This window comes from Excalfactoria chinensis, chromosome 1 (assembly GCF_039878825.1).
Source record: "Excalfactoria chinensis isolate bCotChi1 chromosome 1, bCotChi1.hap2, whole genome shotgun sequence".
Lineage (NCBI taxonomy): Eukaryota > Metazoa > Chordata > Aves > Galliformes > Phasianidae > Excalfactoria > Excalfactoria chinensis.
In genome coordinates, this window is record NC_092825.1 from 122,978,082 (window position 1) to 122,997,078 (window position 18,997).

Genomic DNA, 18,997 nt, shown 5'->3' on the forward strand with positions numbered 1-18,997 from the left:
TCCATCATATCTACTTCTGTGTCAATTCTTAAAGAAAAAACATCAGTATTACAAGAAAGGAGAAACAAAACTGTAGTTCAGTCTTTAGTACACAAACAGGTCGAGATTTATTAGGTAAAGTGATGAGACACTTGAAGGGTACAAAAGATAGGCAGAAAAACATTCCGAGTTAGAACAGCACTTTGTGGAGGTGGCGACCCAAAAAAACCAAACTGAACACCTGCTCTCTATGAAGTAAACACAAGTGAGATCAAGGATAAAAATCACCGTACAAAAAGCATTTGGAAAGTCTTCTAAGTGGAATGTTCGGTTTTCACTCCTACATAGACTGCAACTGTGGGAGACTGCATGAGGAGGTAACATCTTAGCCTTTCACCCCTAGCAGTCAAAGGTAACTTTGAGCTGGTACCAAGCAGCAATCTGTTTCAAAGTTAGGCAAGCTACCTACTGCAAACCCAGCATCTTGCCAGACACTTGAACTCAGTTGGTACATGTAAAGTGCATATAAAAAGTGAGGTATATTGGTGAAGCTGCATAGTAACTTTATAACAATGCCTGTTTTGGTTTAGCCCTGATCTTTGCCCTTTCTCTTACCATCGTAATCATCTGTTATTGCACAGTTCGTTTAAAAATCAGAAAAATAGAGTTAATTTACATAAAACTGTTTAAGTAAGCAAAGGATACTTATCAAGAGGAAAATAATAACTATAGTGCTACAAAAATATGTAAATAAAGGAAAAGCAGTTGTGAAACCTCAAATTGACCGATTGAAAAAAGCCAATGATCTGTATTTTTAGAGCAGTCTGAGTTCAGACAGAAAGCAGACACACACAGAACTAATTTCTAATGTAAGGGATAGTTTTACAGCTCCTAATACAAAAGCATTTTACTGCAGCAGACAAAACTGTCCAGGGACCTGGCTGTGGCAGAACTGACATGGATGATAACAAGAACAAAGTGCTCCATTACACATCACATCTCTTAAAAATAGTAAGAATGTTGTGACTACCCTGGTAGTGAAATGGTTCACGACTGATATTCAGCACACAGCTGATACTACATCTCCAGGTCGATGTACATATAAGGACTGTGGCAAGTAAGAATATCAGTACAGTACCTTTGATAGATGAAAAATATTCTTCAGTTGCTCACAATGTATATTCAGTACAAATTATGGAAACAGGCAAGTTAGTTTCACACTGATAAAATACTGAGAACTGGGGCCGCAAGTACGTGCGGAAAGAAAATAAAATCACAAAATCACTTGTGCAGCTACTGACATATTGCTGCTTCTTGCTCATGAATTAAATAGTCCTTGAGACTTCCAATATTGTCAGCTGCTACAGGATCTAAGCACCTCCCAAGGAAATGATGCCTATCCCACAGTTTTGTAAAGACTCCAGCAAGATCTTCCTGCTCTCTGTTTTTAAGGAAAGACTTTGGCAGCCTGACGATGCTGTCAGCATGCTTCTTAATGAGCTTTTAAAAACCCCTGGTTTAACTTAACCGGATCTTTATGTAGCCCAGGATGTTTAAACCAGGAAATATTGATTGCATGCAAAGTCTTTTCAGCTTTTCAAAGACTTTTTAAGAAGCTGAGGATGAAATGCTCTTTGTTCCAGACCCTTTGCTGGGACAGTCTAACCGAGGATTAATTTTTGTGTTAAGTTCTATCACATCTCTGACAAAATCGTCATTCCCTATGAAGTCTCCAGCAATGATGTTAATGCATTCTTTTCGTGGTCCTGGGTACTGCTTCCTCACCCAGATTTTCAAGCATGGAAGACTCCGGAGTGTCATTGTCTTCAATGATCCAAACGGGTGGACAAGAATATATCCTAAATTTTCGGTAAGGTTAATCCCCGCAACGAAGAACGTTTCTGAAACAAAACATTGAAAGGTGACACATTAAATACTCCTCTGAGGAGAGCAGAGACTTCTCAGTACTGCATTAACTCAATATCTGGTACACTGGGAATCGTTGACTTGCTAACTTAAGAATCTTTCCATGTTTTTTCATAGGCCTAGAACTGTTTCAGGGGGCTGTCTTCCTTCGTTGCTATTGTGTGCCATACAGCTTTTTCCTCACCCTCAGAGCTGCCTAAAGCAGTAAAAGCCAGCAAGCACTGGTCTCAGACAGCAGTCTCTTATGTGTGACAAGAGCATTGCCAGCTGGCTGCTCTGCTATGAGAGGAAAGGGCTTGGGTTCTTTTCCACAGGATCCCATAGATGAAGGAGCTGCAATGGTATAGCTTGTGTATGTACCCACACTTGTGTGCATGTTTACACAACCAGGTAATATAACGTGCATGTTGCACTCACCCATGGGTGGGCAAGAACACTCAGCAACATGTGTCTTGAGCATGCAACATGCACAGCAGTGTTGTATCCCTCAGTGCTACAAACTCCCAGTCAACCATTTCTATTCGGTTTGCATTTCTGTACGTGCCCCTTGATTCCTTCAAGTGGCCCCGTGCGAGTACCTGGACGGCCCATCCGCTTCATGAGTTCTAGAAACTGGATGAGAGCATGAGTGGTAGTTTTGTTTCCCCACCAGTATGGGATTGCAGGCCACAGCTCACAGTGCTTCAGCACTTCCAGATCTTCTTCATATGAGACTATAACCTGGTAGCCACGCTGCCACATGGTCCGCAGAGTCGGAACCACCTAAGGGAAGTTAAGTCCAAGTTGAAGTCAGTGGGAGCTGCGAGCCAACAACATCAGCATCCCTTCAGCTCAGATACCAAAGTGTGAAGTTGCCATGATAGCAAGGCACAGATCTGGTTCAAACAACGCTGCCAAACATACGTTCAGACAAGTTGTATCTTGTCAAGACATCTTTGGGTTTTCATTGTGTTGCCTGTGAAGCAGAAATGATGGCTTCACAATGTTACAATTAACTTCTCGCTTAAAATAAAAACCAAAGTAGAAACAATTTAATGAAGATCTTTTGAAGAGAGCCAGAATGAACATGGAAATCCCTCTTGCTTCACCCATGAGAGCGTGAGCCCCAATTAAATCAGAAAATATACCTCAACATTAAGACATAAACAGCAAAATGAACTACAAAATCTGTGACTGACAGAGGCCTGTGCTTTACTGCAGCTGCCTTTCGAAAGCTCAAAAGGAAAAAAAAACACATCACCAGAAATGTAATACATGAGCACAGGTGCTTATTTTGCAAACAAAGCAGAGATGAAACTGTAGACGTCTGACAAAGGATCGTTAAACTCAAATAATTCAGATCAAAGGCAATTACAGTTTTAAACACGATGTAATGTTGTCACACTGTGGCCTCTGCCAGTACTACAGATCTCTATTTACAGCTTCGTAAATGTTTTGACACTTTCATTTGACACCAGAGCTGCAGTCTTGACAGGCAGACAGTAGACATGAGATGATTTCAAAACAAGTGAGCAAGTATGAGGCTATGTGATGTTAGATCTGAATTCGTGATTCTGAAAAGGTCCATAGCCACCTAACCGGCAAAGGTGTCACCTACAGAAATGGCAAGATCCACTGTGCTGGTCACAGAGCCTCTGGAAATGAAAAGCATTCCTGCAGGAGGGCAATACTTGGCCTCACCCATCTCCACCACATGTCCTCCCTCCCTCTGTACGCAACACAGATACATTCTTTTTCACAGAATCACAGAATGGCCTGGGTTGGAAGGAACCTCAAGGATCAGGAAGCTCCAACCCCCTCACCACAAACAGGGCCACCAACTTCCACATTCAATACTAGACCAGGCTGCCCAGGACCCCATCCAACCTGGCCTTGAACACCTCCAGGGATGGGGCATCCACAGCCTCTCTGGGCAGCCTGTGCCAGCACCTCACCGCTCTCAGAGAAAACTTCCCCCTGACATCCAACCTAAATCTTCTTTCCCTCAACTTGAAACCATTTCCCCGTGTCCTGCTGTTATCCACCCTTTCAAAGAGTTGACTCCCCCCCTGTTTATTGGCTCCCTTCAGGTACTGAAAGGCTGCAATGAGGTCACTCTGCAGCCTTCTCCAGACTGAGAAGATCTCCCTCAGCCTGTCTTTGTAGGGAAGGTGCTCCAGCCCCCTGATCATCTTTGTGGCCCTCCTCTGGACCCTCTCCAACAGTTCTCTGTCTTTCTTGTACTGTGGGTCCCAGACCTGGATGCAGTACTCCTGATGGAGCCTCATGAGGGCAGAGTAGAGTGAGACAATCACCTCCCTGTCCCTGCTGGCCACCCCTCTCCTGATGGAGCCCAGGACACCATTTGCTTTTTGTTGCTTTGTTTCTTTTTTTTCTTTTTTTTTTTTTCCCCATTTGTTTTCCTTCTTTGGTCATGTGACCTCAGACCATCACCTTCCTTCAATAAGCTACCAGCAACAACTTGTCCCTCTTGCAATTAATCACTTCTTTTTGTTACGGAACTGGCCATGCGTCTGAAAGCCAACTTGGTCATCCTCACCAGCCTCACTCTACTCAGCCACGACTTACACACTCAAGATATATGAGGAAACAATAAAACATTTTCACTCAGATCTTCTGTTATTCAGTTGAGGCCTGAAGTATCAGAAACCACTAATTTTGCTGAGAATTGTTCTATTTTAACTCTGCTGTACAAAATGCTTTGAAATGGTAATACTCAGCCCTTACTGATCCACCAGCTTCAAAGGATTAATTCAAATCGCAAACAGGGTCATCATTATCCTGCACCCTCACATCTCCAGAGAAAACCCTCTGTGCCTGTGCATCTTTGAAATGTTAATTGTTTAACAGCTAAAAGCTCCCACACCTTGTCAAAAGAGGAAGCTAAAAATCTCGACTTCTAAAACGTAGCAGTCAAATAATTTCCAATTATTAAAATTAAAGCTTTTCTAGAGGTTTGGGTGACTGAAAGCTTATTAGGCTGTCTGGAAGGTCAGCTCCAGCTAAAGCGGAGGAAGGAAAGCCAAGGCCTTTATTGTGGCCCATCTCTGACAGCAGCTGCTGGTGCCAGCACATTCCCAAGTGGACTGGTAATGCATAGAAACCTCTGCACCAACCTGTATCCTGTTGGCAGCTGTAGCAGAGGGTTCCTGCTTCAGACCGATCTACCTTCTCCTTTCTCACCTGGCACCTCTGGCAGAAACCTCATGAGGCTCAATAAAGGCAAATGCAGTATCCTGAGCCTGGATGAAGTACCTCCACACATCAGAACAGACTGGAGATTCGTGTGCAAGTCCACTGTGTGCAGCTGGAGCTTTACCAGTACAAAAAAAGACATGGATGTATTGAAGTGAGTCCAGCAACATGCAACCAAGGTGAGCAGGGGCTGGAAACTCAAATACAGGCTGAGTCGAGTCTGTTCAGCCTGAAGATGACTATGGACAGATCTTACTACTGTCTGCAAATACCTGATGGGTGGCTGTAGAGAAAGACAGAGGCAGCCACTCCTCAGAAATGCATGCCAAAAGGATGAAAGTCAACAGACACAAGGTGCCAGAGGAAAAATTCTGATTAGATATATGGAAAACAGGTTTACTGCCAGAGTGGTCAAACACTGGATCAAGCTGCCTAAAAAGTCTACAGAATCTCCATCTTCTGAGCTATCCAAGAATAGACAGGATATAGCCCAACATAGCTTTGAAGTAGGGCTGATCTGCCTGGTGGGGTTGAATTCAAGTTCACTTCCAACCTAGGTCTGATGCTATAAATACTACCAAATAATTTATAATCATTGTTGTGAATAGGAAAAAAGGCATTCTTCTGAATTCTGTCAATAGAAGAAGGTACTCATCTCCATCTAAGACTGAAAGCCCTTGACACAGTCTGGACTTCATTTATAGCTACACAAAAATCTGGTAAGTAGCAGATAGCAGCTGTAACCCTACGATGGTCCCACAAATCTACACATGCAACAGTCAAATTTAATTCCCTCCTCCATACTACTCTTCATCTCCTCAAATTTATTAGGTAAAGACCTATCCCTGATGCTGTAACTGCTACTTTTCCCAGGATAAAAATACAAGAGAAGCAGACAATAAAACTCTGAACCAAGCACTTCACTCTGTCTTAGTTTCAACTGGGATGGAATTGTTTTCTTCAGAGCATCTGGCAGGATACAATGTTTTGGTTCTAGGAGAAAAACAATGTTAATAACACACCGATGTTGATAGTTGCCACTAAGCAGTGCTGTACGGAGCTAAGGCCATTCTCAGAGAAGGGCCCAAGGAGCTGGGAAGGGATAGAATTAGGACAGCTGACTTACACTGTCTGAAAGGATATTCCATACTGTATGACATCATGTGGAAGGAGTTTTGGAGAGGTTGGGAGGGCATCTCTCTCTTTTACTGCTTTGAGAGCCAGCTGAGTGTTGGTCAGAGGGGTGGTGAGCAACCACTTCTGCATCACTTGTTATATATGTTCATATATACATAGACAGATACAGATATTCATAACTATTGTCCTTTCCCTTTTCTCTATCTCAGGAAATAGCTTTATCTCAACCCATGAGTTCTACTTTTGTTTTTTCCCCACTGTGAAGTGGGGGCGTGGAGGGAAGTGAGCAAATGACTGCGTGGTGCTCAGCCACCTGCAGGGTTTAACCACAACACACTGTAATACATCATCCTTTAAAAAAAGAAATGGAGAAAGATCTCATACTTACATTTCTGGGACACAGTTTACACTGGAAAATCTGTTTTATACAGGTAATAAGATGACAGTGAAGTTTCTTGGTTAATCCATCAAAATTCCTGCAGGCCAAGATAACAACTTCCTGAGGATGAGTTTCCAACCACTTCAATACTTCCCACAGAATATCCTATAAAAGACAGTCAAGGCAACTTAGAAAATCACGCTGTGCAGAGAAAAGGAAGTAAAACCTTCCCATTAATGGAACCATTAATGTCTGGGTAGAACCCTGACCACTGTAATGAAAATCAATGTAAGTTTTCAGAGTATGAACATCCAGCAGCCCACAAGGTGTTGCAGAGAGAAGCACCCCAGAAAGACCTACTTTCTGCAGGTTTGCGCTGATTTGCTCTGGCTGTGGGCCTACCACACCACATTTAACAGCTTTGTATTTTGGCAATACCCATCATTCTCCTCCTTCTTACAGGCAGGTTATCAGTAAGCCCACCTTCCCAACCCTTTTTAAGGATAAAAACGATGTTGGTGGCAATCTGGAAAATAAGGAACACTCTGTGCTTGCTCAAACATGACAGGGTCTGTTTTCCCCATTTGTTATAGACAACAACAACTTCTTGGAGACCACACATAATTAGCAGAGTAGACAGGCACTACATCTAACTATCCCCTTGCCAATCATCATGACATGAAAGGTTCAAATGATGAATACAAAACCAAAACTTAGCCAGTCGGTCTCCAAAAAAAGAGCTGCTTTAGCTGGCTGTGCACTCCTCTGCGCTTGGCTGTACATATCACAGCAAATGCAAAGACAACATAAACTGGTCCACAGTGAGACAGCACAGGCAAACTTCACATTATTGGCTTCATAGGATCTGACAGTACTTTAATAATGGGACACGGACTTGAGTCTCTCAGAGAAACATTCCTCAAAATAAAAAAAGACAAAGAAAAAAAATGTCTGTGATTTAGTAGGCTCTTAATACCTTCATTTTTATTAACTTCTGACTGTACTGCCCTGCCCTGGATAGCATCCTTGAACTAGACAAGATAAACCCCAGAAACATAAAACACTTGGTGAGGCATAGGTGGTAAAGAGCAAGGCATAGCAATTCCAGTTTGAGGATAAGAGACTGATCAGCACTGAAACCTTAATTGCAGCTGCTGAAACTAGCTCAGTAACCTGCCCTACCAAATTCCTCTAGTTCAAAGCCCTCCCATTAGGAAAACAAATAACCTACTCAGAAAACACTGGGGTAGTATTTTCAGGTTAAGATGGCCCTTACATAAAACAAGCAGCACTGTGTGTATAGCCATTCCAAAGGCAAGGACAATACCTGTACAATAACGGTTGTGTATACCATATGCACGAAGTACAGATTCATAGATGGATCGCTAGCCTTGTGGGCAATCCTAAAATCCAAATATCTAACTCCGGCCTCAAGCTGCTCCGTCACAGTTAGCACCTGGATAGTTAAACAGAAGACAAAAGTCCTGAGAGTTAGAAAGGGGTTTGTTCCTTTAGATTAGATAACTAGAAGAGGTGTACCAAATTAGCCCTACAACAATTTCCACTTCGTCTTTCGTCTATAAAACAGCACTGTAAGGCACCAAGTCATAACTTTAAATTATTTTACTATCTAACAAGAGGATCTTGATTTCCCTGTGGAATATACTCCAGATATAGGTTAGATTAGTTTCAGACCTCTGCATTTGTTGTCTTCTCAAAGTTAAAAGATCCATTAACCTGCGCATAAATACAGAATCTCTGTTCACAAGTCTATTTGTATGAACAAATCTTGCAGGATCAGCACCTCAGAAACTCTGCCTTTATTTTATTAGATCAAAGACTTTACCATGGTTGTCTCTATGGACCTCACTCATCCTCAGTGGAAGGAAAAACAAAAATAGAAAAAAGTGTTGGCTATTGTTCTCTTTTCAGGATAAAGTCTCTTTAAAAGTTTGAATTAACTTGCAGAAGTCCTACAAAACACAGGCCCTCTTCCATCTTGGATTTCTCTTGAACCTCTACACCTGACTTTGAGAGCTCTGTAGGACAGGTGTTAGAGCTGAGACTGGGGCAAACCATCCCAAATGACAAAACTCCTACATTTATCAAGGCTCTCTTGCACTAGGAGAGTATAATAAATTGAATTTAACACATTTAAACCCTAATTTGTCTCATTTCAATCTGCTTGTATGGACAACACTATTAGGTTTCAGAATAAAATAAAATAGACTGTACTAATTTAAGTCAGATAGGATTCAACTAAAGCAATGCAAGGTGTTGTGCCTGATAACCACACTTGTTAGTGCTGGGACAGAACTAAAGACATGGATGGCAGGATGTTCACCCTGCCTAGCTCTAACCATCCACCTTTCTACTCCTAGGAGGGGAGTTCAATCTGAGCTGCATGTGCCCTCAGGTGCTGAGGATCAGAAGAGCTGCCAGCAGCATCCTCCACACCTGTTTGCTCTCCTTCAGGTTGGAGAAGCCAAAGGAACAATCCACGGCCAAGACCAGATTCCACACGGGGTACAGAAAATGTACGGCTGTAGATCATATGTATCCTTTGTGGCCAGAAAGTGCACCTGACTGATTGGTTGCTGTGAACAGCCCTTTAGACAAATTTCTTTCTTTCTACCAACTGCCTGAGAAAAATAGAGAGATTAGTCTCCTTATAGTCACCTGGATTTGGATACTAAATCAGACAGTGCAACTACTGCATCCAAGTGCAAAAAGAGGAAGTTTTATGAAGCAATGCGACTCAGCACAGCTATTGCACACCTGACATCCAGGTTGAGAGCTGATGTCAGCCACTGCATAAGAAAGTAATGAGCCTCCAGGCTGACACACATAACACCCAGGGCCGGGGCCTGGCATAGGGCCATCCAGGAACGCGTGGATCCTGCCAGCAGGAGGATGCCTCAATCACTGCTCCAGATACCAAGGGACAGAGTCACCTTCCTGCAGACACAGCCAGGCATCGCGGCACTAAAGAGGACAGGCCTGCAGCCAGGTCTTCCCCCTCTGCTAGGCCACCTCCCACTCAGTAAGCTGGGCCCCGAACAGAAAATGACTGTAATGATGCATGAAGCTTGTTTATCTCCATCAAGAACACCTTATCCACCAGAAACTGTGAGGTGAGGAGGTATCTGAACCCGTCATCGGCATGAGCTCCAAAACTTAAAAAATGGTTCAAGAAAAGACCGTGTGATAAGCAAAGAAGCCTAAGCATAATTATTGCCACTTCTCAATTATTCAGTTTTAAGTCACTACTAATGAACTACTCCTTCAAAAAGAATGAAAGTGAAAAGATTTCTGGTGCCTCTTTGATGACATGAAAGCCCATTCTTCAGAAAAATCTTCAAAAGCACTAACTTAAACTATGATCCCCAATTTCATCTTTAACATACAGTTGTGAGGAACAGCAGGAGATAACTGCCAGCTTAAAATTCAGTTGTCTTATAAAAACGAACTAAACCTTAAGTGAAGTGTCACACCTTTGCTCTCTTAATCTTTAAGGTTCCCTTCAGCGACATTTTTTCCCTTTGCAGGTGGCTGAAATATTTACACAATAAAGCAGGGCAAAACAACAGGCGCCTCACACAACAGCAACAATAAAAAGGACGCTGCTTTCTGAACTAAGTGCAAGAAGAGGAAAACCCTCCTACTAACTTATTTTGATTAGGGTAATATTAAATGTTAATAATAACAATAATAAAGTTGTAAGAAAGATGAGTTTCTTGTAGCCAGTTTTAAGCAATATCTTTGTGAGTCCTCCCTGTCCAAGCTGAACGACTTTTCCCTACAAATGAAGATCCGGTATGCATAGCACTGGTACTTCATAACAGCTGCTGGCTGTTCTCTCATTGCCTTATGGGAGAACATGACCACACTTTGCACTTCAGCACAACATCCAAACGTGTTCAGGCTTGAGAACATCAGGCATTTACCTGTGTTATGGACCACTTCATAATAATAGGGCGTACGATGCAGGGCATGCATTTGTTTAAAAACTTCACCAGTTTGGATTCATTGCCGCTAACAGCAGAGTTCTTATCCAAGCAGTAGGTCATAGTGTCATGACTCCCTGTGGAATACAAAAATAAACATGAAATACATGTCATTTCTTAATTACTCAAGCACCACAACACACGATTATATTTCACAAACGTACCTGAAATGCCTCTTCATTTACAAAGCACACGTACATTGCCTGACATCCTGTGTAGTTATGGCAGAAAGGTGGGCTCCTACAGAACCCACTTACCTAGCATTATTAGTGTGAAATCCTCATCAAAGGAAGGCACTGGAACTTTTCAATAATTTTCATTAAAGCAGTTCCCACTTAAACTACATATCGCTGCTGACGTTTGCCTCACGCTGCATTAAAACAGTCTGTTTCAACGAGTGTCTTCCACCAAAACAAATATCTTGACATGAAAACTCTCTTTTTTGGGGGAAATAAACAGCTGACAGAATATAGAGGAGAATACAGAACAGAATATAGACAGAAGGAATGTACCAAGACCATAAGTCCAGCTGCCTGATCAACATGCCCCTTGAACACTGACAGTCATGGGACATCAATTACCCCTCTAGAAAGCCTACTCCAGTGTTTGATCACCTTCACAGTAAATAAATGCCTCCTAATGCCCAGGCTGACTCCAAAGCCTTAAATCTGAAGTACCTCATCATAAAGTTTCACCTACATATGATGCAACTTACAACGCCTTCAGGACAGGCAGTCAGTTATCTTACTAGCTTTTTCTGTCCTATTATTTCTTTTCATTTCATAAAGCATTGATAAGAACAGCTAAAAACTCGTTAACCTGATTTGCTGGAATCTTTACAGGGTACCTGCAAGGAATTTGCAAATCATTTTGTGTCTTTTTTTAAACCCTCTGTCAAACAAAGCAATTACTGATGCTAGAAACCAGCTTCTTAAAAAGTCAGTCTTACTGGTGCTCACAGCAATACTTTTAGTAGCCAAAGTAAAAGGACAAGATCCTATCTGAAATAAAGAAAATTCTTTGAAACACTCGATAATAGAATAAGACAATAAACTATTGTTCACCTTTTGGAATCTAGTTTATGTCTATATTTTCCTGCTTTAAATGACCCAACCAAAGTTATCACAGATGGAAGGTTGGCAATGAGGACATTCAATCAAAGGAGTTTTGTCTTAAAAGATGTATGAGTCAAGCCATTAAATACCCATTGACCAAATCCAAGTCTAAGAGAAGTGAACATGATTTCATTAATGGGTATTACATCTGCTGATGTCACTATCATGGATAATAACTTTTCATTTAGGTGCCTTCTTGTGACATCACCAAGCTAAAATGAAGAAGGATATATCCACAGTACATCAAGTTTGATCCAAACATAGTGAGCTAGCACAAAACTAGGCACCTTCAAAGCTCTAAACAACTCCCGCCCCAAACCTGGTGCAACACAGTGCCAACTGCTAAGAGTTGCCTCTGTCTCCTTGTCATGTGTTCAGAAATCACATTCTCAAGTTTCTTGCGTGCCTTGTTATCTTCTCTATTTGAGATGAGCCCAGTCATCTCATAACCCTTAGGTTATGACACTTTTACCATGCCCTAAGGACTGGAGGGCAAGGCTGGCTTCTGTGGGGAGATGAGTAAGCCTGTTTCCGAATTGGGTTTCCTTCGGACATTGCTCCCTCTGAAAACCTGCTAGGGCTGTCTTGACCTGGTTGGTCTTGTTTTGTTCTATTCTGATCTGGGCTAGTTCAGTTTAGTAGGGCAGCTGGAGAAGCTTTCTTCCAAGCTGCTTGACCTGCTGTGCAGAGTAAAATCATTCAGTGTTCATTGAAATTGACTTGTCTTAGAATTAAAGGATATCCTGAGTTGGAAGGAACCCAAAGGGATCAGCAACTCCAACTCCTAGCTGCACATAGGACCAGCCAAAATTTGAACCCTATGTCTCACAGTGTTGTCTAAATGCTTCTTGAACTCTGGCAGCCTGGGGCCATGACCACTGCCCTGGAGAGCCTGTTTCAATGCCTAACTACCTTCTCAGTGGAGAAACTTCTCCTAATACCCAGCCTGATCCTCTCTGACTCAGCTCCGTGTAATTCTTCAACTATTCTTTTCTTCCTGCCTGTTCTCTGAGACAACAGCAAACATTCACAAGAATACCAAGGCCACTGTTAAAAGAGTCAAGAAATCAAAAGCACACATCAACAAGTTCTCAGCATTCTAGCAAGAAACACCACTGTGAAAGCCCTTTAGAAGTAACATGGTTCCTTTTATATCAAAGAACACAAAGAAGAATATATAAAATTTTATATATATATATATATATACATATATATATATATACACATATATAGTCATCATGGAGTGACAGCTTCAGTACACAAAGAAAGAGCAACCGATATAATCTACCTGGATTTCTACAAGACCTTGGATAGAGTTTCACATATCTTTCCAATTTAGAAACAATAATAATAATAATAAAAAAAAAAAAAAGTTAAGAATTTGAAGGGTAGACAACTTAGTAGAGAATGAATTAACTGAATGGTCATGATCAGAGGGCTGAGGTCAAAGACTTTGTCCAGGTGGATGCCGGTAATAAGTGATGTCCCCCAGTGGTTTGCATTGGGACTGATGCTCTTCATGATTTATATCAATGATTAGGACAGCACAATCAAGCACACCCTCAGCAAGTTTGCAGATGGCATCAACTTGAGTGGCACAGTTAACAGACCAGAAGAAAGAGATGTCATCCAGAGAGACCTGGACAGACTTGAAAAATAGGCCTATGAAAATCTAATGAGGTTAAACAAGGCTAAGCATTGCACTTAGGCTGGTGAAATGCCAGATAAAATTACAGACTGGGAGAAGAACAGAAGAACTGGAGAGCAGCCCTGTGGAGAAGGACTTAAGGGTCTCAGTGGACAAAAAGCTGTACATGAGACAGTAATGTGTACTTGTAGCTCAGAAGGGCAACCATATTTTGGGCTGCATCAAAAGAGTGATGGCCAGCAGGAGGAGGGAAGAGATTGTCTCCCTCTACTCTGCCCTTTTTAGGCCTCATCTACAGCTCTGTGTCCAGGCCTGGGGCCCCCAGCACAAGAAAAACACGGAGATTTTAGAGTGGGTCAAGAGAAGGGCCACAAAGATCCTCAGAGGGACAGTGCACCTCTCCTATGAGGACAGGCTGAAGAAGCCGGTCTTATTCAGCCTAGAGAAGAGAAAGCTCCCAGGAGACCTCACTGTAGCTTTCCAGTACTTCAAGGGAGCTTATAACAAGGAGGGAGACTGATTTTTTACATAGGCAGATAATGATAGGACAAGGGGAAATGGCTTTAAACTAGAAGAGGGAAAATTTTTATTAGATACTAGGAAGAAATTTTTCATTCAGAGGGCAGTGAGGTGCTGCCACAGCTGCCCAGAGAAGCTGTGGTGCCCCATCCCTGGAGGCACTCAAGGCCATGCTGGATGGGGCCCTGGGCAGCCTGAGGTGGTGGGGAGCAGCCCTAACTACAGCACAGGGTTAGAACTCAATGATCTTTAGGGTCCATTCCAACCCAAGCCATTCTGTGGAGATTCTATTTTGAATGATTCTCTTATATAGGCTTTACCCAAAAGAGATGTACTTGTTTTGATGTTAATACCAATTTATATTTCACATCCTAGAAATAGCCATGAAATAAACTTCAGTTTTTCACTTTTAATCACCCTCCATTAGTATATGAGCGTCTGAAAAATTACACCATAGATCTCAGGTTCTCCCAGGGCTCCACTCACTGTAGACACTACTTGATTTTCGCACTCTCTCTGAATATGCCTTTGCTGAAGTTAATCTAGGATTCCATAACCTATATAAAACACTCATCTAAATGCTGTGCTGCTTTTCACCCTAACAGCCACATCTAAAAGTGCAAGAGAGATTATGGGCTAGATTTCCCTTTACTACTGTTTTCACAGTGGAGGCAAAGCACTCAAGAGCTAAATGTCCTCCAGCCAATGGTCTTCCCGCAAGCCAATGGAAAAAAAACAAACACATCTGCTCAAGGCAGCAGAGAGCAATGACAAGAAATAATAGTAATTTTTATAAAGCTAATAATAAACAAGTCTGACTGTAGCACCAACACAGACACCAGGTATAATGCAACTGTATTTACCCATCATTGGATACACCTAGTTTTCAGAAACAGGGACCAGTAGCTATGCAGTAATGTCCTTATCTACAGTAATAAGAACAAATACACTAATTCCAAGTCCCCATCCTCCTTCTTTCTTCTCTTTTTTTCCCTCCCCTAACTTCCCAGCCTTTTTCAAACAGTGCAAAGAAACAGATAATAAAGTGAAACGTTGTCACCTTTTAGAGTCATTTGAATAAGAAGAAAAAAAAGTGTTAACACATTAGAAAATTGCACCATAGCCAAGATAAACAAATGCTCAGATTATTAACATTGATCAGACACGATGATGCATAACCGTCTTGCGCATCTTGATGCTACAGAAGTCCTTTTTTCTTTCCTTAAGATCTTTTTCTCCCTCCCCTTGGCCCTTCTGCCCACCACATACCCAAATAAAAAAGACACTGTCATCCTGAAATAAAACAAGCAGGATGTTCCAGCACTTAAATGATATGCTAACAAAACAGTAGAGAACATAAGCTAATCTTTACCTGGAAGAGATAAGTTAAAGAGGGGAGTATCCCAGAGCTTTTCTGGTAATTTTGACATCCACTGAGCATTTTCATGGCACACGTGAATGGAGGTTTGCAAAGGGCCTTCCATTAGTACTGTCCTAAGATTTCATAGGCTGTCCTGGGAGGGAAAAAAAAAAGTAAGAAAAAGAAAGAAAAAGAAAAAGAATAAGATTCATTAAATTATTTCACAATGCCACAATGCCACTGCACCTGTGCAGAATGCATTTATTCGTGCTATAAAACAACAAGCTTTCGCTCAGATTACTCTAGCAAAAGGTCATGAGCTTTGCAGTCACAAAACTCACTACTTTAGACTCACTACTTTATTGTCTCCCAGTGTGATGCCAAAGGTACGTTCTGATTTCAAGCTGAAAGAAGAATGGAGCCAAAGCAAACAAGGCTCTGTTGGTGTGGAGAAACGATTATCTATGCAGGCTACCACAACGTCATGAGGGGCAGCCCATTTCCAGTGTCTGCTTCCTGAATCCTTGACAGAAACAGGAAAGGGACGGAGTCTGCTGCCCACAGGGCCCTGGGGATCACAAAGCACCACACCAGTTGTGACAGGTCTTCATTTCTTCTATTGGACAGTGGACTTTCACACCAAGATGACTTCTGGGGTCAAAGTGGAAAACTATCTTCTTATTCCCTGTTGTGAGAAGATCTCTTGACATCTGCTCTTATAATCCCTATGAAGACTATGATTATGAGTACCTTCAGCTGGTCAGACCTTCCAGAAAGCTACTCTGGAACTACTCTTCTTGAATGCAGATCTCTCCAGGATCTTCTGCTAAGTTTGCAATGGTCAGGAGTGCCAGCAGATGAACCCCAGCTGAGGACTCATAGTAACCCCTCACTTGAGCATACTAGAGTTAACCTGCTTTTTTTCCACTCTGTGTTCTCCTGAACAGTGCAAAACATGAAGACAAGCTCCCTATGTCATTTTTTTCTTTTCTTTGTAGGATGTTGCCTAAAGTTCAGATGATGTTTGTGGAGATAAAAGCTTTCCTTTGTTTCACTGATTTCAAGTCTTCTTTTTTACCCAGCTCAGTAGTGGAACACTTTCTAGATCATGGCACAGTGACTATCTGTGATAATATCCCACCTTCCTTTTTCCTTCTTTCTTAAAAAGTTGGCACTCTGAGCATTTCCTTCTTTTCTGCTGCAGATGCAGCAGTCAGGTAAGTACTGTGAAGCTTTTCTGCTGCGCCAGCCTTCCTGACTTGTCTTTGTCTCTTCTTGCTCTTCATTTTCATTCCTGAGATTGCTTCTCCTCAGCACATTCTTTGGCTTGTCTGGGGGGGGATGGTTGGTTTTTCAGGATTTACAAGTGAGCGATGCTATTTAGATGAAGAACCCGTGGTTTTCTTAAACATTGTGCAATACATTTTTCTGGCAGCCACGTGAGGTCATCTGGAAGGCAATGTCAGTAATTGCTTTACTAAGTCCCATGTACACATCACCTGTAACAGATATGATCTGCTTTTACATCTGATGATGCATGTAGCATCGCTCACCCAGCCAGCGTGGCTGCACAGTTGATGTGGCTTTGGATCAGCCCAACTGAGTTCCTGCAGCCCAGCTGAGATACAGACAAGATCACGGTGACTGAGAGAAAAGCCCAGTGACATTGCACAAGTGTCCTACATGTAGCCTGTGATTTTCCCCTTTGGCTCATCCAGCCTTGGCTTTCCACTAGCCTTTTAATGAACCACCTCACTAGAGGCTATAAATCAGTGCTTATCCCTGATGAAAAGTGTTGGTCTTCTGTCATGTTCACTCCCTATGGAGGCTGACCAGTGTGGTCAAGCTGGCATGAGCTGCTGCCGCTACCCTGACCATGGTGGGACGACAAGAGCACCCTCTTGGGCATGGAGAAGCAAGTGGGGAGCAGAAATAGCAAGACCGAGCTGATCAAAAGAGATCAGACCAGGTTTTGTCCTGTGCTCCTACAGAACACAAGCCTGAGATGCTCTCGCTGCTGCCTCCTAACTCAGCCGCCACCTCACAGTTAGGATGCAGCATGTCCCTTAGGGAAAAACCAAGGCTCACCTGGAAGAAAGACACTGCAACGTCTAGCTGCTGCTTTTCATAAGTCAATCTCAAACTCTGCAGAGGAGAGCAGTGCCTTTATTCACACCTCCCTACCCAAGAACCTGAAAATGAAGTCATCCTCTGCACGCCGCTGCCACGACAAACCACCCTCAATCCCCAGGAGCTCCCGCCCGCTTTCTAATCTAATCTATGCAGCTTAATTACAACGCGAGGATTCTGCCGGACGCAGACAACAAACAAGCAATAAGTCTGAAATACGCCAAGAGCTTCGGGTGACATCGCCCCGGGATGCTCCTAGCACGGCAAAGGGGCTGGGTATGCCAGGGGCCCGACGGCAGAACGCTGCAAAAAGCCGTCAGGAAAACGACATTGGCCAATGTCGGATAACATAATTAAAGTATCGGCTGCAGCCTGACAGGGAGCAAACCATCACCACGGTAATTACACGAGAGATCTGAATGTGAATTACGCTGACTGCAACGACGACGACTGAAATCCCAGGTGGAAAGAAGCAAAACAAAACGAGAAAAACACCGCACGGAGTTACAGCACCCTCTGCTTGCACCCTGCCATCTCACCGCGAGCATCCAGAGCGACTCCCCCTCCCTCTCCGTTCCTGCCTTACCCACCCTGAGCAGCCACCTCGCCTCCATCCCAGCTCCTCGGGGCACCCAGGAAAGAGCCGAAGGGGAAAAATCCCGACCCCGCCCCGCCCGGCTTCGGGCAGCCTGTTTGGGAAGGTGCCGGGGCGGGAGGAGCCAGATCGAGCGTCGGTGGGACGCTCAGCGGGCTGAGGGTGTACTGCTGCAGGAGGGAAGGAGCGCCTGGGGACAGCCTTCAACAGCCCTGCAGCTGCGCTGGAAACCTACCAGCTTCAAAATAGCTCGAATGTGCATTAGTAGTACGCTAACTGCCTGCTTTGTCCAACAGGCAAATGAACGACTAAAGAAAACAATCTCTTTCTCTACTGTAGGACAGCTTTCCTAACGGGTCCGCAGCAGCAGAACCGGGATGTGGGTCTTCACTCTAGAACTGTATTATGCCCAGGGCAAAAAGAAAATTCAGGCTGCTGCTGTGCTGTGCCTCTTAATGCAGGGATATCTTTTCCAGGTGTTTCCACCATCTTTTCCACCATCTCATTTTGGCGGAGCAAACCTTGCAGTGGCAACAGCAGCCAGACTGGGTCAACATTTCAGATGAGCAAGCCAAACCCTTGGTGAGACCCAGGGCAGCACAGCTGATGAAGCTTTGCAGTGGTGTCACAGCTCACACTGCTGCCCATTAATAAGTCTTTTCTGCAGATACAGAATAGACCCGTGACATGTTGTAAAGCTAAGCACAGAAAGAACACCAAGAGGGATAAAGTAGAGCACAAGAAAGGGTAATAAAGATGCTGTTTAAAGGCTGGGATGACTTGCCTCAGCATGATAGAAAGTGGCTCAGAACAGTTACAGGACTGTCATGCTCTCCACGAGTTAAAATAAATGGAAATGTATTTCAAACAGGAAAAGTTAAGAGGAAAAAAACACCATCAAACTTTTATCCTTAGTTTACTTAGAAAGTTATGACTGTGAAGATGTGACAAGAGAGTAATCAGGTGGCCTCTGGATGCTATCATGATGGAAAATGTAAAGCACTTGT

General features: G+C 43.0%; 1 protein-coding gene across 1 annotated transcript; it reads right to left on the bottom strand.

The window, feature by feature from the left end:
- Positions 1-79: 79 nt before the first annotated feature.
- Positions 80-18,102, bottom strand: PLCXD1 (phosphatidylinositol specific phospholipase C X domain containing 1). Its single transcript, XM_072346385.1, has 7 exons — positions 17,986-18,102; positions 15,278-15,419; positions 10,564-10,700; positions 7,944-8,072; positions 6,626-6,781; positions 2,484-2,667; positions 80-1,880 (listed from the first exon to the last, which is right to left on the bottom strand). Exons 2-7 carry the CDS (start codon positions 15,387-15,389, stop codon positions 1,588-1,590), a joined length of 1,011 nt encoding a protein of 336 aa, XP_072202486.1. The 5' UTR covers positions 15,390-15,419; positions 17,986-18,102; the 3' UTR covers positions 80-1,587.
- Between the last annotated feature and the right edge of the window lie 895 nt (positions 18,103-18,997).

What these genes read in the sequence shown, in the direction of transcription:
- PLCXD1 (XM_072346385.1), bottom strand. Translation starts at nt 15,389, where the DNA reads ATGGAAGGCCCTTTGCAAACCTCCATTCACGTGTGCCATGAAAATGCT. An exon ending in TGAAGTGGTCCATAACACAG is followed by an intron (nt 8,073 to 10,563) that starts GTAAATGCCTGA and finishes TTAACTATCCAG; the next exon opens with GTGCTAACTGTGACGGAGCA. An exon ending in GAAGCGGATGGGCCGTCCAG is followed by an intron (nt 1,881 to 2,483) that starts GTACTCGCACGG and finishes GTTTTGTTTCAG; the next exon opens with AAACGTTCTTCGTTGCGGGG.